The following is a 19,838-nucleotide window of genomic DNA, read 5'->3' on the forward strand; positions in this document are numbered from 1 at the left end:
CCGAGTAGAAAATCGTTCGGCTGTCTGTTGTGATTGCAGCTTCTCGACGTCAAACCTTCCTTATGTTTGTTGGCGTGCGTTTTTTGCTGCACAGAGGCGGGTGCAAATCTTGGTTGCAACAAGATAGCGGTCCGAGTCGATGTTAGGACCTCGGAGCGTACGCACGTCCAGAACACTGGAGACGTGTCTTCCGTCTATCACAACATGATCGATTGGTGGCTTTTCGATCCGGAGACAGCCAGGTAGCTTGATGTTCTTCTTGTGCTGGAATCTAGTACTACAGATAACCATATTTCGGGCCCCGGCGAAGTTAATCAGCCTCAACCCATTTGGGGATGTTTCGTCGTGGAGGCTGAATTTACCGACCGTAGTGCTAAAGACACCTTCTTTGCCCACCCTGGCGTTAAAGTCGCCAAGCACGATTTAGACATCGTGGCTCTCATAAGCGGGTTCCAAGCGCTCATAGAAGACATCTTTGGTCACATCGTCCTTCTCTTCCGTCGGGGCGTGGGCGCAAATCAGCGATATGTTGAAGAACCTCGCTTTGATGCGGATTGTGGCTATTCGGCTTATATCGTAGTCCTTATTTCGTTTGCCATGGTCGTCATCAAAAGGGGGGTCTCTCATCCGAGGCAGTTGGTAATCTTTCATTGGGGGGGCTTTTTACGTGGCGGGTCCCAAACCCAGCGCTCAACCCTATGTAGGGAGTATCACAATGAAAATTATAGAATATACATATGTATTTGTGTCTAAAGTAGATAAAATTGAGCGAAAACTTGACCCAGACCCCTTATAACAATTTACTCCATATGATTGGTGATTGTATGTGAGGTACGTTAATGATAATAGTTAATGGATAAAATCGGGCAGTACCTTGAACCTTCCTTAAAGTCGTATCTCAAAAAAAAATTAGAGGAGTACACACAGCAAATGTAAACGCAAAGAATGAACTATTATAAATTAAAAGTTCCTAAAAATTTCGAATTTAATAGCAAAAACAAATTTCTCGACTTTTATTGGAAAAGTTCACCGAAAGTCTAATTTTTGTTTTTTGTTTCAAAGAATCTAATCAGTGGGAAGCGTGAAGGAAGAGCGACCATTTTTTAGAGGCAAAATACTATAACTCATGCTCTACACAATAGTTTAAGCGGAAAATGTATGTTTATACTGTCGAAATAAACCATAATAAATGATAATAAACTTAAAGTTCTATCTGTTTATTGGTCGTACAGAAAAAAATCCTAAAAAATTTATTATCACATGAGATGACCTCCTTAAACTATTCAATTATTTTCTTAAAGAAAACCAGCATTAGAGTCTTTTTATACATTATAATATCAAACTAAATCGTTTTGGCTGTTATGGAAGATCAAACAAATGAGGATAATCATACAAATGTGTATGTACATAGGTATGGCAATACGGATCTTCGCATTGACATATAAACTGAATTTTTTGTTTTGAAATATATAGTTACATTTCGGCAAAAAAATGGACATCGGACATCATTAGTTTTTACATACATATGTACATAGCTAGCGCGTCAAAAACTCCAAAAAATGCAAAAAAAATATACTCGCCCATAAACACACGCGGCCAATAAATCGACCTGCAATGGCGCTACAATGTGCTATCGTGTTTGCACGTCTATTTTGGTACATTTCAATTATTTTTCAACTATTAAAATTTTTAAAGATTAAATAAAGATTAAATTTACGTAAAATTATTTATTGTATACCTATCATTATGAATATATATTATGTATATACAAGTATGTGTATGCTTATAGTTTTAGGTGTGACAAACAACTGTCAGGTGAACAAAACTGTTATATTCTGTGCATTATAATATGTTACGAGAGTATAATATAAAATATTGTGTTTCAGTATACAATATATAGAAACAAATGCAGCGTAAAAGGTACCAGGAAGTTTGTGAACACAACAATTGGTCAATTCCCTGATTTGAACATCAACAATAATGTATTGAGAGATATAAAGTAATATGTGTTCGAATCATGATTTGTGTGTGAAAAAAATATCCGTATGTTCGCGTCAACTATAAATAATAAAAATAGTAAAATTTTGAAATGTTATCAGCATTAATTCGCAAAGGAACTTTATGTAAATTGATATATGTATGTTTCCATATTCATATTTTATTAAAGCCAAAAACTAACATGAATATAAAATCTATATAAACTTCTGCGCAATTTTTTTTTTCAATACCCACATCCCACTACTGTTACTATTTCTTTTTCCAAAGTGGCTTCCATAGCCAGCTCATTGTATTTTTACAACTCATACGCTGGGCCTCTCTATAATACATACCATCTTCAGCTTAAAGATTGGGGTGCTTTACGTCATAATGCTCAATTTAGTATTCCTAAATTTAATCATATATTTGTCTCTTTCTAGGTAGATACGTAAATTAAGGGTAAATGTGAAGCAACACATTCCGACTAAAGAAAGGAAAAATAAAATTTCGTCGTAACCATATAATTAAATAGTTAATTTGTACATTTCAAGTAAACGTGTGATACATTAATATAATACATCAATCTATATATTTAACTAGTTAAATAAAAAGTAACACTCCACAAACGTCCGTGAATATTTCAATTTGTTAAATGTGGTATACCGAATAAGAGATAAAATCAATAGCTTCGGTATAGTATTACCATTTTGTTAAGGTTGAAGTTACAAAACAGTTCCTTACTAGAGTATTAAATTGTGTTGCTCCGAAGTGAGTGAGTGCAATACGATTATTTACACATTATTAAAACTTTCATAAATTAAACACAAATACGTGGAACTGCATATGTAAATGTAAATATCTACAGTATACGCAAATGCATATGTATGCATTGATGAAAGGATTTAATTAAATTTATCCAGGGTAATGAAATATATTATGGATGATGGTATAACAGACATATGTGACGATATTATGGGTATATAGCACAATTATATAAACAAAACGAACGAAAAATACAAGTTTTGATTTGGTTTTGATTAGTTTGATTTTAGAATTGTGTCATACGGTGTGGTCAGTGAAGATGGTTCTTATTTTAAACTAAAAATTGCCTAAATATGAACAAGTAAATAAAACAATTCTTTAAGTGGGTATAAATTTTAATTGATGTGCTCCTCCGAATGAAATATGAAGAGCCAATGAGAACGTATGTATGTAGTTTAACATATCTGCATGAAGCAACTGCAGTTAATCTGGTTCAGCCATTTCATTGTTATTGCCAATTACCTACCTTATTAACGTAATTATCGAATCAGACATACTATATAACCATGGAGTCTATATACTGTAATATAAAAGCAAATAAGGAGGGGAAATACTTTCAGGTGTTGGAAAACCTTATGCTAACCTAGATAAAAAGTTCACTTCTAGCTAGAATATCCTTCCCAAATAAAAAACTTTCCAAACAAGCATTTGAATTTGATTGGTCGGTTGTCAAATAAAAAATTTTTCCTTATATGAACTTGATTCTGATCATTCAATTTGAATGACAGCTCAGCTCGCCATGCTGATCACTCACCATATACATTGTGACAAAAAAGCACACGGAAATTGTAATTAAATTACCAGGGTTAATGATAGATGCATTTTGCTAAGTTGAAAATACTGTCCTTAGTTGCTTAGTTACTATGCCAAATGTGAGCGCGATCTGTCAACCAGGGGTCGAATCGTTACATCCGTGAACGTATCACTCGTCACGTAAAAGTCTGTATTTCGTATTATGACATACGTGATCGTAGCGCTTATATACGTGATCGTAACGCTTCTATCGTAATCTGGCATGATGACAAACGTGAACGAGTATATAAACGTATCCGTTCGTTCGAATCGTCATTCGAACGCAAATTACCAATCGTAATGGACAAATTTAAAGAAATGTGAGAAAATTTTTTTAAATTTTATGTTTTTTTATAATTTTTGGTAATAATGAACACAAATAAGAAACCAATGAGTGGAATATCTCATTAAAAATTAAAAAAAAAATTATTTATATGAACAAAATGTTTGTATTTTAGTTGACATTAAAAATAAAATTATTTACAAGGTAAAGGACATATACATTTTTTAATTAAATTTATTAAAGTATACATTATTTGGTCTCTTATCGTTTGGTCGATTGCGGTGAAGCCGTTCGCCATCCCGGTTCCCACTTCTTGCGTGTGATAAGAATCGCACTTTTGAGGGTCGTAACTTATTGTAAATTTTATGCAGATTTTATGTGATGCCTCACAAACGTTAGTAAATCTTCCATTTTTGTGGGTGATACCTTTCTCTCTTGCCATATCCTAAAATTCTTGACCGTCTTTTTAAGATTCAAATGCTTTGTTCAACGATAATCTACAAAGAAAATTTTGTTAATAAGGATTCATAATTAGTTTTTTTATACCTACGCTATTGCTACGATCTCTTAGCTATCTCCGCACTTTTTTTTTATCCCCATCACTTTCACTTGAGCTCAAATAAAAAAAGTTGGATATTTAATTAGCTTTTTATAGTTTATTGAAAATTTCGCAAAAGTTTTGACAGTTCCACATCTATTGTGACCAAAAAATACGATCCAAAGCAATGTGGAATTTAAAAACTATTGTGAATTGAAAATACATTACGATCCGTTTGCTATCGTATGTCATAATGCCAATCACTGCATACGATTGACGTATCACGTAATTTTCTTTCGTATGTTTGCCGATCCGTGCACGGATGTAAAGATTCGACCCCAGTTTGTTTACAGCAGCTGCTAAAGTCGGAAAATCTCAGTAGTGCGTTGCAATTTTTACAATGGATAAAAATATCGAACGAAGAGTGTTAAATTTCGTGTGCGGAATTATTGTGAAGGCTGAAAATGGCTTACGGTGACTCAGTTTTATCAAAACCAGAAACCTACGAGTGTTAGAAACCCTTCATAGATGGTCGAGAGATCGTTGGGAACACGCCTCGTTCTGGACCACTCTCGAGCTTCTCAACTGATAAAAATGTTAAAAAAGTGAAAGATATAGTGCTTGAAAATCGTCAGGTAAGTATTAGAGAGATGGCAGAAGAGCTCGACATCTCTCTCGAGTCTGAATGATTTATGTAGATGGATATATTGGGTATGAAACGCGTTCTCGCGCGAATCCCGATCCCATATTTATGGAGAGCATTATAACTGCCGATGAAACATTGGTTTATGAGTTTAACATTCAAACAAGTCAACAGTCATCGCAATGCAAGGAAACAACGAGCCAAAGCCAAAAAAAAGAAGTTTTATTTGGTCGTACATATTGAGGTGTTTGCATGAGAATATTTCATGAAAACCGTCGGAATTGTGGGAGAGCAAATCACCGATTTTACACTATGACAAGGCACCATCGTATCAAGACCCGATTGTGAACGGCCGGAATTGTCGAAGAACATTTCATGGATTTTACACGATGCTAATGCACCATCGCATCGATCCACGATTGTGAAAGCCAAAACGCAATGAATATTATCGATCAACCACCGTATTCACCATATTTGAAAAGTGTTTCGATGACTTCTGGTGTAGATTACTTTGGATTCTACAAAATAAATATTAATGAATAATTAAATATTTTGCATTTTACTTAAATTTGCAGGTACTTTTTTGTCAAAATCTATATTTATATATGTTTCTTTTATGGGGTCTCCATTGTTTACTTCTGGGTGTTACAAACTTGGTGGCAAATATATTATATTCTGTTCATGGTATGAAAATGTGGCGTAAGAATTCAATATGCATTATTTCAAGAATGGAAAATAATTAAATTTAATATTTATTAATTATATTATTTATCATACTTAGACTCACTTAGTTTAATTATTTAATTTTGCTTTTCCTAATTATTTATATTAAAATCAAGAGGTGGTATGTATCGATTTTTTTCAAGGCCACACTGATAAAGTCCAATCAGTTTGCTGACAGTAGGTGGGTCAAAGCGTGGGGTCTATTTTTTTGTGGATTGGGTAGTGAACACCCGAATTCCAATCGTCGGGATTGCTCTTGACCATATTCTACAAAGACGCTGATGCATGCTCTTTATCAGTTCTTCGCCGCCGTATTTAAATAGCTCGGCCGGCAATCCATCAGCTCTCGCCGCCATCGAAGTACTATCGACTGTTTTTCGCAATAGTATATTACTATATGATGAATTTCGGTAGTGCAAGAAGGATTCATTTTTAGTTTTTTACGCACTGAGTGTAATTAGTAAAATATTTCTTATTTCGCTATTTCTTGCTGAGACACAATCAAAAAATTACAGGCATTGCAGCAACTTTATTTGGTAAAGGCAGAACAGCTCCTTTAGTATTTAAACTGATGAAGGGCTAAGTTCGGGTGTCACCGAACATTTTACACTCTCGCATGATAAAGTGATAATCGAGATTTCATTATCCGTCATTTACATATTTTTTATTTTGCTGTAAAATTTATTAGATTAGTAGTTCCTGAGATATGGTTTTTGGTCCATAAGTGGGCGACGCCACGCCCATTTTCAATTTTTTAAAAAAGCCTGGGTGCAGCTTCCTTCTGCCATTTCTTCCGTAAAATTTAGTGTTTCCGACGTTTGTTGTTAGTCGGTTAACGCACTTTTAGTGATTTTCAACATAACCTTTGTATAGGAGGTGGGCGTGGTTATTATCCGATTCCTTCCATTTTTGAACTGTATATGGAAATGCCTGAAGAAAACGACTCTGTAGAGTTTGGTTGACATAGCTATAGTAGTTTCCCAGATACGTACAAAAAACTTAGTAGGGGGCGGGGCCACGCCCATTTTCCAAAAAAATTACGTCCAAATATGCCTCTCCCTAATGCGATTCTTTGTGCCAAATTTCACTTTAATATCTTTATTTATGGCTTAGTTATGACACTTTATAGGTTTTCGGTTTTCACCATTTTGTGGGCGTGGCAGTGGGCCGATTTTGCCCATCTTCGAACTTGACCTTCTTATGGAGCCAAGAAATACGTGTACCAAGTTTCATCATGATGTCTCAATTTCTACTCAAGTTACAGCTTGCACGGACGGACAGACGGACGGACAGACAGACATCCGGATTTCAACTCTACTCGTCACCCTGATCACTTTGGTATATATAACCCTATATCTGACTCTATTAGTTTTAGGACTTACAAACAACCGTTATGTGAACAAAACTATAATACTCTCCTTAGCAACTTTGTTGCGAGAGTATAAAAATACTACAAATTATTTGGCGGCACTCTCCATCTCCATTCAGTTGATTTCAGACAGACAGCGTGCTTTGAACGTAGGAATTGTTCAAAGCACGCTGATAAAGTCAAATCTTGGTTAAAATCATCGCGACTGTGGCGTAATGTTAAAAAAATGTTGTTGCCAGGGTCTTGAGTGTTCGTTATTGAGTTATGAAATTTTATGGATATGCCGGGCACGTCACTGCACCATTTACAACTGAAGTATGGATCTCCGGTAATTTGTCTTTGTATTTGCGCCCACCGCGTTTTTGAATGGCACACTATTAAACCTTTAAAAATAATGAAAAACATGAAGCGGCCTTTTGAAGGGCAAGTTCTAAAGTGAAAATGTATTGCTGCCATGAATACCTATGATTCTTACAGAAGTGCCAATTGAATTAAAACGCACTCAAATCCAGACAGATTGACCAAAATTTGTACCCTAACATAGCGCTCCGCTTGATACTGAGTAATTTCTATTAATACCAGCAACAGCGAAAACAGCCATATCGCACCCTTTATTTGATGAATAAAGATAAATTATAGTACGACGGATCCGTACAATGGTTTGGGTGGAGTTTCTAATGCTAGTAATCTCATTTTGCCATTAACACAACACCTACCGGGCGTTTCACCTGGAAAGTTAGTCGCATCACAAAGTGGACGTATTGCGTGCATTAAAAAACACATTGCATTTGTTACATGCACACCATATATTTTTTTGAGGGTTTGTTGTACCTGCATGGGCATTTACACTCATGACATGGATATTTTAAAAGAATAAGGTGGGAAAGCAATTATGTTTTCTATAAATATGAAAAATAGAGCTTTTGTTTAATGAAATTTTTTCACGAGAAAGTTTTTGATTTTTGTAAAGATCACGAGGTATAACATTGTTCAACTTGTAAACCTGTGATTGGCATTTATTGGCACATACGATAAATTTTCGATGATACAAGAAAGAATTTACAATGCTAAACATTTTTTTTTCCAGTTTTCTAGCGCTTGAATTCACTGAGTACCATGTGTGCTCCAACCCTGTAGAAAAGTATTTCCAAATCCAGACTTAGAATTTAAACGTGGTTACGGGATGCCAAATTAGTGGAAGCCAAGTGTTCAAATTATAACACGAGGTCTATTACTCCTAATCTTTTTTGATGACCGAATTGATGAGTCGATTTACTTTTGCTAAATTAAAATATAGACTAAATTAAGAAATTTAAGTGTAGTTTGGCTCAAGGGATCGCAGTAGCAAGGGGCACCTGTGAGAAAAAATTTTGGAAAAGTGGGGGTGTCCTCGCACGCTAATAAGCTTAATATACCTATCTCTTGAACTACTAAAGCTACAGCAGCCAAAGTTGGTCAGCGTAATTATATAATTATATAATAGTAAAATTAGAACTTCTACCAAAAATGTGGAAGTGGGTGAAATTGAAGGATACCCCAGCTCAATCCCCATACAACGAACGGTACTGTTCAAAACCACTAAAACACAATAAATCCAACTAATTATGCTAGAAACATTAAATTTTATCTCCGAGATGGTATAAGAGGGATTTATGGGAGACGGTGTGAAAATTGGGCGAAGACCGTGGCATCGGCCACTATAAGTACCTATTGTCAACTTTTGACCGAAATTATCGTTCAATGTGTGAGATATGCAGTTAAAATTCAAACAGGGTCGATTCTTCCCTGAGCTCCCATATAAATAATATTAAGATTTTCGAATTTCTAGGTAACTTTATGCTGGATATATCCGCCAATGTTTGAGCTATATCAATGAAAATTACAGAACATGGTTTACTCATACGCCAGGGTGGGCAAAGAAGGTATCTTTGGCACTACGGTTGGTAAATTCAGCCTCCACGAGGAAACATCCCTAAATGGGTTGAGGCTGATCGACTTCGCCGGGGCCCGAAATATGGTTATATGTAGTACTAGAATCCAGCACAAGAAGATACATCAAGCTACCTGGCTGTTTCCGGATCGAAAAACTACCAACCAGATCGATCATGTTGTGATAGACGGAAGACACGTCTCCAGTGTTTTAGATGTGCGTGCGCTCCGAGGTCCTAGAATCGACTCGGACCACTATCTTGTTGCAGCTAAGATTCGCACCCGCTTCTGTGCAGCAAAAAACGCATGTCAACAAACACAAGGAAGGTTCGACGTCGAGAAGCTGCAATCACAACAGACAGTCGAACGATTTTCTACTCGACTTGCACTCCTGCTCTCTGAGAGCACTCATCAACAACTCGGTATAAGGGAACTGTGGGACGGCATTTCAAACTCCTTACGTACAGCTGCATCCGAAACCCTTGGTTTTCGGAAAGTGCAAAAGAACAACTGGTACGACGAGGAGAGCCGCGCCGCAGCGGAGAGAAAACAGGCTGCCTACCTCGCAACGTTACGATCGACCACAACACGTGCGGGATGGGATAGATACCGAGAATTGAAGAAGGAAGCGAGACGCATCTGCAGACAGAAAAAGAAAGAGGCCGAAATGCGTGAGTATGAAGAGCTTGATAAGCTGGCCGACAGGGGTAATGCTCGAAAATTCTACGAAAAAAAGCATGCCCAACGATTGAAATTTAAGTGTGCTATGCCCAATCCATAAAAAAGGAGACCCCACAATCTGCGCCAACTACCGTGGGATTAGCCTCCTCAACATCGCATATAAGGTTCTATCGAGCGTATTGTGTGAAAGATTAAAGCCCACCGTCAACAAACTGATTGGACCTTATCAGTGTGGCTTCAGACCTGGAAAATTAACAACCGACCAGATATTCACCATGCGCCAAATCTTGGAAAAGACCCGTGAAAGGAGAATCGACACACACCACCTCTTCGTCGATTTCAAAGCTGCTTTCGACGGCGCGAAAAGGAGCTGCCTTTATGCAGCGATGTCTGAATTTGGTATCCCCGCAAAAAAACTGTGTAAACTGACGTTGAGCAACACCAAAAGCTCCGTCAGGAGCGGGAAGGACCTCTCCGAGCCGTTCGAAACCAAACGAGGTTTCAGACAAGGCGACTCCCTATCGTGCGACTTCTTCAACCTGCTTCTGGAGAAAATAGTACGAGCTGCAGAACTAAACAGAGAAGGTACCATCTTCTATAAGGGTGTACAGCTGCTGGCGTATACCGACGATATTGATATCATCGGCCTCAACACTGGCGCCGTTAGTTCTGCTTTCTCCAGGCTGGACAAGGAAGCACAGAAAATGGGTCTGGTAGTGAACGAGGGCAAAACGAAATATCTCCGGTCATCAAACAAACAGTCGTCGCACTCGCGACACTGTTGACAGTCATAACTTTGAAGTTGTAGGTAGTTTCGTATATTTGGGAACCAGTCAGCCTGGAAATACAACGCAAGATAACGCTTGCCAACAAGTGCTACTTCGGACTGAGTAGGCAATTGAGAAGCAAAGTCCTCTCTCGACGAACAAAAGCCAAACTTTATAAGTCACTCATACTTCCCGTCTTGCTATATGGTGCAGAGGCTTGGACGAAGACAACAACTGATGAATTGATGTTGCGAGTTTTCGAGAGAAAAGTTCTGCGAAAGATTTATGGTCCTTTGCGCCTTGGCCACGGCGAATATCGCATTCGATGGAACGATGAGCTGTACGAGATATACGACGACATTGACATAGTTCAGCGAATTAAAAGACAGCGGCTACGCTGGCTAGGTCATGTTGTCCGAATGGACGAAAACGCTCCAGCTCTAAAAGTATTCGACGCTGTACCCGCCGGGGGAAGTAGAGGAAGAGGAAGACCTCCACTCCGTTGGAAGGACCATGTGGAGAAGGACCTGGCTACGCTTGGAATATCCAATTGGCGCCACGTAGCGAAAAGGAGAAACGACTGGCGCGCTGTTGTTAACTCGGCTATAATCGCGTAAGCGGTGTCTACGCCAATTAAGAAGAAGAAGAAGGTGTACTCATAACAGTATGTCTGTGTGCCTAAAATATGTACATACAAGTGTATAAAAGTAGACAAACACTTGACCTGCGTCCCATATAAATATTACCATTTTCGAACATCCACTTGACTTGGTTCCATATAATTTGTGATTGTATGTGAGATACCTTTATGAAACCTGTGGAATATTTTTTCAGTATGTGGCATATTAGTAGTATGTGAGATGAGCAAAAATCTTACAAAAAACAAATCTTGTGCCGAATATGTCGGTCAGTGCATGAGTTATATATATGTATGTATATATACATTAGAGTGTTTTTTTTAACTATTAATTATTTTCAATCCCGTCACGAAATTTCCTTGGAAATACCCTAAAAAAATTCCCTGAAAATTTTAGATTTTTTTATTACATAACATCTATGAAAATTCTTTAAAGCCTTACTTAAAAAGCCGAAAATCTCGAGAAGTGTTAATGATAGCGATTTTGACCTCGGACCTTTTTTGTGCCAAATAAAATTTCCTACAAGTTTGTCCTGTACATTTTTTCCATAGCTCCTGTCACTTACAAGATATATACAAAAAATACGAATTTCGTGGAAAAGTCAGGTTTATAGCCCCGTACTACCTCGCCGGTGTGAATTACGACTTTGTTGCACTGGGCACTTTTGTAGAGTCTAAAGTCAAAGAATAAGAAAAGATGCCATAAAATACCTCTGATCTGTAGGAATTTAAAGATAAAAAATCCCGATTGTAGTGTATTTCCTATGGAAAATTTTTACATGCCTTGGTCCTGTTCTTAATGTTAATATTAAGGGCTAAAATTTTCAGGGAATTTTTTTTAGGGTATTCCCAAGGAAATTTCGTGACAGGTTTGAAAAAAAATTAATAGTTCAAAAAAACACCCTAATGTACATATATATACATATATATAAAATTGCTTTGATTCCGATCCTTTGGTTGATATTTTACACTTTAAGGTATTTAGCTGGCATAGATTTCTGCAAGTTGCAAGAGTATAAAATGTTCGGTGGCACCCGAACTTTTTCCGTTCTTACTTACAGGGTAAAAGGGAAATGTAAATGTAATTCTCAATGTAGGACGAAGGTTTAGAGATGGGAGTAGTTAAGGAAGCTTTCAATTGCTGAGAATAGTATGTATATACCAGGATATATTATTTAACGGTTTATATGTCTTTCTATAAGGGAGTAAGGGTGATTTTTAAGTATGGGATAGGGTACTTTGTCTGCACCGGGTTTTTTTCCTTTTAGGGTCGAAAGTGTCGTGTCGAACTCGAATATCGGCTTCAATGTGAAAATTATAAATATTAAAACATACTTTAAAATGTAATTTCATATCTCTGTTAATATCTACGCAGATTAGTAAATGTGTATGCTACTTATTTTTCAGAAATCTTTGTCGTAAATTTCCAGTATTTGAAATAAGAAATTAGTAATTTATTCAAATACAAAAATGGAACCCAACAAGTCATTTTCTCTTAATGAAGCGCAACCAAGTAGCCTGGTGGGATCTAATAATTCCAAAGCGCAAGTCGGATGTGTAATCACTCAAACGCCAAATGGAAGCATATGTAAAGAGAATTCATTTCTGAAGAATCATTCTAACAAAGCTATAATTGAACAAAAGTTACCTAATGGAACTATAAACAATACTAATGATTCTGAAAATTATGCAAATTTCGTGCAAATTCCGGTGGAGACCCTGCAATACCATCGCCGGAAGCTGACACCACAAGAACAGTAAGTAAAATATTAATAGGATTGAATATACACTTGTAGTCACACGAAGCTTAACTATCTATGAGTTTCATCATTCATAATGATTTTTTTCATTGAGTTATAAAATTCATAAGAAATAAAAAATTTTCCCAAACATAATCAAACTTCAACCGTTAATATCTTTCAACGGTTGGGCTTACGAAAAAATCATGGGGGACCTTTTTTGTAGTGCATTCAATTTCCTACAAAATCTTAGGAACAAGCTATTTTTTTTGAATCACCCTAACATACACTATATAATTTCTTAATTTTTTTCGGACTTTTTCGTTCGTTCGGTATTTTCTAAATTTTTTTTTTATATTTTAGCATAAGTAAACTAAATTATATTATCTAATTATAATTTATTACGTTTAATGAGTAAATAAAACACTAACTAGCTTTTCTGTGCTTATATAGTACATACATAAGTGGTATTTCATAGTTTTTAAAGTATTAACGGCTAAACTTCGTGTTTCGATTAAAAAAATTAAAGAAAATATTAATTTCAATTATAGTGTAAACGAAATTAAATTAAAGAAATATAATTTTTTCGAGTGCATGTCAGTCCCCTATATTTCCAGCTCATTTTGTAGGAGTTTGTTTATAACTGAAAAGGTTTTGTTTTTCATTGAATAAAAAATTTCTATACCGCAAAAAACACCGCTATAAAGTGTTGTCAAATATGCACAACACTTGAAAATTTTGAATGGTAAGCTGTGCGGAGCCACAGGTGTACAATAAAAACTCAGTATCGCAACTAATAACTATAGCTGCATGGAAGCAATAACACTCCCCACATGGACATTTTTTATTGCAACTATATGTATAACCAAATTCAGCCATCGGTTTTCACTCAACTGTATATGTCTAGCTGAATTAAGGTTACTAAATAAGGAAGGTATTTTGTAAATGCTTGAATGGTAGCAATATGCTTAGTGATCAGCTCTGAACAATGTGTTCGGCGATGTTTCGTAGAATAATCTATAAACAATTTCCTGTACAAAATTTTAAATCCATACTAGGAGATATACGGGGATGTCTAAATCGACTCTGCTCGTCATGCTGATTGTTTTTTATATACTGTATAGGGTCTCCGACGTTCCCGGGTGCGGCAAACTTTTTTGTAAACTTAATATACCAAGTTCGGGGTATAAAAACCTTACTTAACCTGAGTTCATTGTTCTGTGAATAATTATTATTTATTATAAAAAATAGAAACATTTTTTTTCAATAAAATTTATTGGTTAAAATTTTGTATTAATTTTTCGTAAGGAGTACTTTTTCAAAGCACATTCTTCGTTAAAATCATCGATAAAATTCGTTCCGCGCTTTTATTTAACCTGATAAATTATTATTTTTATTTCAAAGCCTTCATTGTAAATTTTAATACTCTTGCTACTCTTGTAGAATTGGTTTGTTAATGTAACGGTTGTAAGTTTGCCTGACCCCGCCCTCTAATAAGTTTACTACTAAAGCTATTATAAGAATTCCTAAAGACAAGCTACTAAAGCTATTATAAGAATTCCTAACGACAATGTGAAAATTAATGAAATCGGTTGATAACCCTGTTCACTCCCCATATAACGGTGCCGACCGACCGATTTCGACAAAATTTAGTACGTGAAATTTTTCTCATATTCCTATATCATGTGCGAAAATGGGAGAAATCGGACTACAACCGGACCTACTTCTAATATAACACAACTTTAAATTGCACTTAATTCGTTCACTTTCTTTTTCTTTTTAATTGGCGTAGACACCACTTACGCGATTATAGCCGAGTTAACAACAGCGCGCCAGTCGTTTCTTCTTTTCGCTACTTTGCGCCAATTGCATATTCCAACCGAAACTAGGTCCTTCTTCACCTGGTCTTTCCAACGGAGTGGAGGTCTTCCTCTTCCTCTGCTTCCCCCGGCGGGTACTGCGTCGAATACTTTCAGAGCTGGAGTGTTTTCGTCCATTCCGACAACATGACCTAGCCGGCGTAGCCGCTGTATTCTAATTCGCTGAACTATGTTAATATCGTCATATATCTCATACAGCTCATCGTTCCGTCGAATGTTGTTCAGTCAGTATTGGTGGTGTTTATGCTGGTTCCCAAATATACGAAACTATCTACAATTTCAAAAAAATCACTGTCAACAGTGACGTGAGTACCAAGTCGCGAGTGCGACGACTGTTTGTTTGATGACGGAAAATATTTCGTCTTGCTCCCGTTCACTGCCAGGCCCAACTGCTATGCTTCCTAATCCAGTTTGGAAAAAGCAGAACTAACGGCGCGGGTGTTGAGGCCGATAATATCAATATCATCGGCATACGCCACCAGCTGTACACTCTTATAGAAGATAGTACCTTCTCTATTTAGTTCTGCAGGTCGAACTATTTTCTCCAGAAGCAGGTTGAAGAAGTCGCACGATAGGGAGTCGCCTTGTCTGAAACCTCGTTTGGTATCGAACGGCTTGGAGAGGTCCTTCCCGATCCTGACGGAGCTTTTGGTGTTGGTCAACGTCAGTTTACACAGCCGTAATAGTTTTGCGGGGATACCAAATTCAGACATCGCGGCATAAGGGCAGCTCCTTTTCGTGCTGTCGAAAGCAGCTTTGAAATCGACGAAGAGATGGTGTGTGTCGATTCTCCTTTCACGGGTCTTTTCCAAAATTTGGCGTATGGTGAATATCTGGTCGGTTGTTGATTTTCTAGGTCTAAGGCCACACTGATAAGGTCCAATCAGTTTGTTGACGGTGGGCTTTAATCTTTCACACAATACGCTCGATAGAACCTTATATGCGTGTGGGGTCTCCTTTTTTATGGATTGGGCATAGCACACTTAAATTCCAATCGTTGGGTATGCTTTCGTCCGACCATAGTTTGCAAAGAAGCTGATGCATGCTCCTTATCAGTTCTTTGCCGCCATGTTGAATAGCTCGGCCGGTAATCCATCGGCTCCCGTTGCTTTTTTGTCTACAGCGGGTAATTGCTATTCGAACTTCTTCATGGTCGGGCAAAGGAACGTCTGCTCCATCGTCATCGATTGGGGAAACGGGTTCACCTTCGTTCACTGCCATTCAGCAGGCTGGGGAAGTGTTCCCTCCATAATATGCTCTGGGCATCGGTCACTAGATCACCTTTGATTCTTTCGCTTTACTGTATATCAAGAAGTCATCAATATAACGGGTTGGGGCGTAACACGAATAATGCCTAGAGTGTGCCACCTTATAACTAAAAATTGTCCAAATATAACAAAAAATACATCAAGCTATCTGGCTGTCTCCGGATCGAAAAGCCATTAACCAGATCGATCATGTTGTGATAGTTCGAAAACACGTCTCCAGTGTTCTAGATGTGCGTACGTTCCGAAGTCCTTATATTGAGTCGGACCACTATCTTGTTGCAGCCAAGATTTGCACCCGCCTCTGTGCAGCAAACAACGCACGTCAACAAACACAAGGATGGTTCGACGTTGAGAAGCTGCAATAACAACAGACAGGCAACGAAAAAATACGGCGGCTTGCAGAAGGTTTCAAGACTGAAGCATACTCTTGTAGAACGCCCAAAAGTGATCTAGTCACCAATGCCCAGAGTATACTTAAATTATGGAGCAATTACCCGCCTGAAGAACAACAAAGCGGCGGGGCCGATGGATGGACCGAGCTGTTCAAACACGGCGGCAAAGAACCGATAAAGAGCATGCATCAGCTTGTTTGTAAAATATGGTCCGACGAATGCATGACCGGCGATTGGAATTTAAGTGTGCTCTGCCCAATCAACAAAAAGGCACCCCACAATCTGCGCCAACTACCGTGGGATAAGCCTCCTTAACATCGCGTTTAAGGTTCTATCGAGCGTATTGTGTAAAAGAGTAAAGCCCACTGTCAACAAACTGATTGGAGTGTGGCTTTAGACCTGGCAAATCAACAACCGACCAGATATTCACCTTGCGCCAAATTTTGGAAAAGACCCGTGAAAGGAGAATCGACACACACCACCTCTTCGTCGATTTCAAAGCTGCTTTCGACAGCACGAGAAGGAGCTGCCCTCATCGAGACCAACGGGTCTGTTTTTAAATGTTATTTAAATAAATTTAAGGTGTAGCAAACGACTTGCGCTTCCAGGTAGCTTCTTAGAATTTTATTGTCTATATAATTGAGAAAACAAAAAATTCAAGGATATCGTATCGAAAAGGACGAAACAAGGATATTATAATATTACACCTTAGTCGAGACCAATGGTGCTTGGCTAGAATAAATATGAAAATGTATGAACTTTGTTATGTTTCTAGCACTCATATAAACATACTCTCATGCATAAATATGTTCATTCGGGTCTATAGCGAGCTCTTTGCGCTCGACTTGTTCGTGCAGGAAAGGAAAACAGTCAAAAGAAGAGTGTGTTTACAAACAAAACCAGGATTTTGTGTGTTTATTTTTGCTACAGTATTCTTCTTCTCTCTCTCTAATGAATAGTTGAACGCACAACATACTATTACTGTGAAAATACGCATATTTCGCGCTAGTTCTCATCTTGTTTTTTATTATGATGAAGTGGAATATGTGTACTCGTGTAATACACGATTACGTTCTAGAAACATCAGTGCAGATGTTGATCGCTTAACATCAGCATTGGTAAATGACATTCAAAATAAAATTAATGATGTTGTGCGTGAAGAAGTGGATCCTTTCGAAAGCGATGACGATGATAGAGATGTCGATTATGTGCCATTTGAAGATGCATCGGATATTGAATTGAAATCGAAATCGAGCCGAATGAAATATTAGATAGTCGATGGTGTAGAAGAAGAAGAGCGTGAAACTCCAGCTGCTACTGAAACTTCTTACTTGCAGAAAATCTAACCTCAAAAGCTAATGTTTGGGTGGATTTCACTAGCACCGAACTTTATGCATTTATTGGCATTCTTATTGCTTCTGGTGTAACGCACAATAATATGCAGTTTACACCACTTTTGTGGCAAACAGATGTTCTTCCCATCTTTCGAGCGGCGATGCCACTCAATCGATTCAAGTTATTGACGCGATATATCCGTTTCGATGATGGCCGCACACGTTCATTCCGACTACAATCTGATAAGGCTGCCGCAATTCGCGATATATGGAATTATTTAAATGAAAACCCCGCCAGAAACTATGAGCCGCATGAAAATGTAACGATTGATGAGCAATTGTTTCCGTATCGTGGCAAGACAAAGTTTACGCAATTCATACCATCAAAAAAAGCCAAAGTATATTGTACATAGGAAAAAAGGATGGCGGAGAGCGTGAAGTGAACCAAGAAGAAAATGTATTGCTCAAACTTGTGAAACGGTACGAAAACACCGGTAGAACAATAGTAACTTTTTCACAACACTGACAGGAGCCAAACGTTTGGCTGCCACTGGACTTGATTTGGTCGGTACTATTCGCGCCAATAAGAAGTGTTTGCCCGAAGAATTGAAAAAAAAATCCCTCTCGTCCGTTGCTTTCTTCTCTTTTCGGGATTCACGATAATCTCGTTTCGATTTATAGCTATGTTCCGAAAAAGAACAAGGCAGTCAATTTGATTTGAACCCTACACTACACAAAGGATTGTAAAGGTGAAGCCAAAAAACCGGAAGCAATTTTATTTTATAATTCAAAAAAGGCCGGCGTTGACTGCATTAATCAGAAGGACGAAACGATGGACATTTGCCTTTTTTTTTGCAACTTGTTGGATGTGATGGGGTTGGCTTTTTGTAGTTTGCAAAGAAATCGACCATCTAGATAAAAAGGATGCACGACGCACTTTTCTTTAAAATTTATCGAGAACATTAGCAACGCCCAATATCGAAAATCGTATGAACAATCCCAATGTCATCAAACATCTACGTAGGTTGCTATATATATTTCTGGCCTAATAATGTAAATAGTCATATTTATCAACGAAAATGTTTTATTTTTTATTTTTTATTTTTTTTATTATAATTTTTTTTTGTCGATTGCTGTTTTGCGTTGGGCTCATACGCATAGATCCATGATTCGTCACCTGTGACGATCTTATAAACGTCTTTTGAAGCACCGCGATCGTATTTTTTCAGCATTTCTTTACACCAATCCACACGAGCCTTTTTTGAGCGATTGTCAAATTGTGCGGGATCCAACGAGAACAAACCTTTTTCACGGCCAGGTGCTCTTGCAATATCGAATGTATGCTGGTGGGGAAATGCATAGGCATGCCTCTATCTGAAGGTATGTTACATGACGGTTTTGCATTATCAGTTCACGTACGGCATCGATGTTTTCTGGCACAACGGCTGTTGACGGAATTCGTTTTTGAGCGAGTGTCGGCCACGATTGAATTCGTTGTAGCAGTTTTTCACAGTGCTATAGGATGGTGCTTCATAGCCATACAAAGATTTTAGTTCATCGATGCACTCTTGTCGTGATAATCCGCGTCGAAAGTTGTGAAAAATGATCGCACGAAAATGTTCACGAGTTAATTGGCCGAGATGAATTTTTTAATTCCCTGTAAATAAAACAATTCACGATTAAATGACAAAACGTTCTGAGTGATGTTATGCTAAAAAATGTCAAACTTTCCAATGGAAATGTCAGATTGCACCTGGCAACACATAGTGTTGCCTAGGCCAGAAGTATATATAGCAGCCCTCGTATCTTGGCGTTTGGCTTTTGAATCATTTTTCGGTCGTTCACTCAACATCCCAACATGATTTGTAGCTTCAACATCAAAAGGTGCTGACACACTCAAAGGAAGGAGAGATTGCAGACTTTGTTTGTAAGAAAGCGATAAATTGCGTCGTAAAACTCGATTTTCTGTTCTAAATGTTCAAAACCAGTTTGCCAACAGCATTCGAAAATTGATAACATATGTTTTTTTTTGTATTCCTCAGGACCCATCATCATAAAATCAAT

General features: G+C 37.6%; 1 protein-coding gene across 17 annotated transcripts in view; it reads left to right on the plus strand.

Moving 5' to 3' along the window:
- Positions 1 to 1,789: 1,789 nt before the first annotated feature.
- Positions 1,790 to 19,838, plus strand: part of LOC120780291 (FERM domain-containing protein 8) — a 285,052-nt gene continuing 267,003 nt past the window's right edge. For 4 of the 17 annotated variants that reach the window (XM_040112573.1, XM_040112557.1, XM_040112574.1 and 1 more), the window contains exons 1-3: positions 1,790 to 2,137; positions 2,418 to 2,828; positions 12,569 to 12,918. In XM_040112573.1, coding sequence (XP_039968507.1) covers positions 12,632 to 12,918 — 287 coding nt within the window. In that variant the 5' untranslated portion in view covers positions 1,790 to 2,137; positions 2,418 to 2,828; positions 12,569 to 12,631. The other 13 variants (XM_040112558.1, XM_040112559.1, XM_040112560.1 and 10 more) reach the window with 13 other exon arrangements.

The sequence above is a fragment of the Bactrocera tryoni genome, unplaced genomic scaffold, assembly GCF_016617805.1.
Source record: "Bactrocera tryoni isolate S06 unplaced genomic scaffold, CSIRO_BtryS06_freeze2 scaffold_25, whole genome shotgun sequence".
NCBI classification, from domain to species: Eukaryota; Metazoa; Arthropoda; class Insecta; order Diptera; family Tephritidae; genus Bactrocera; species Bactrocera tryoni.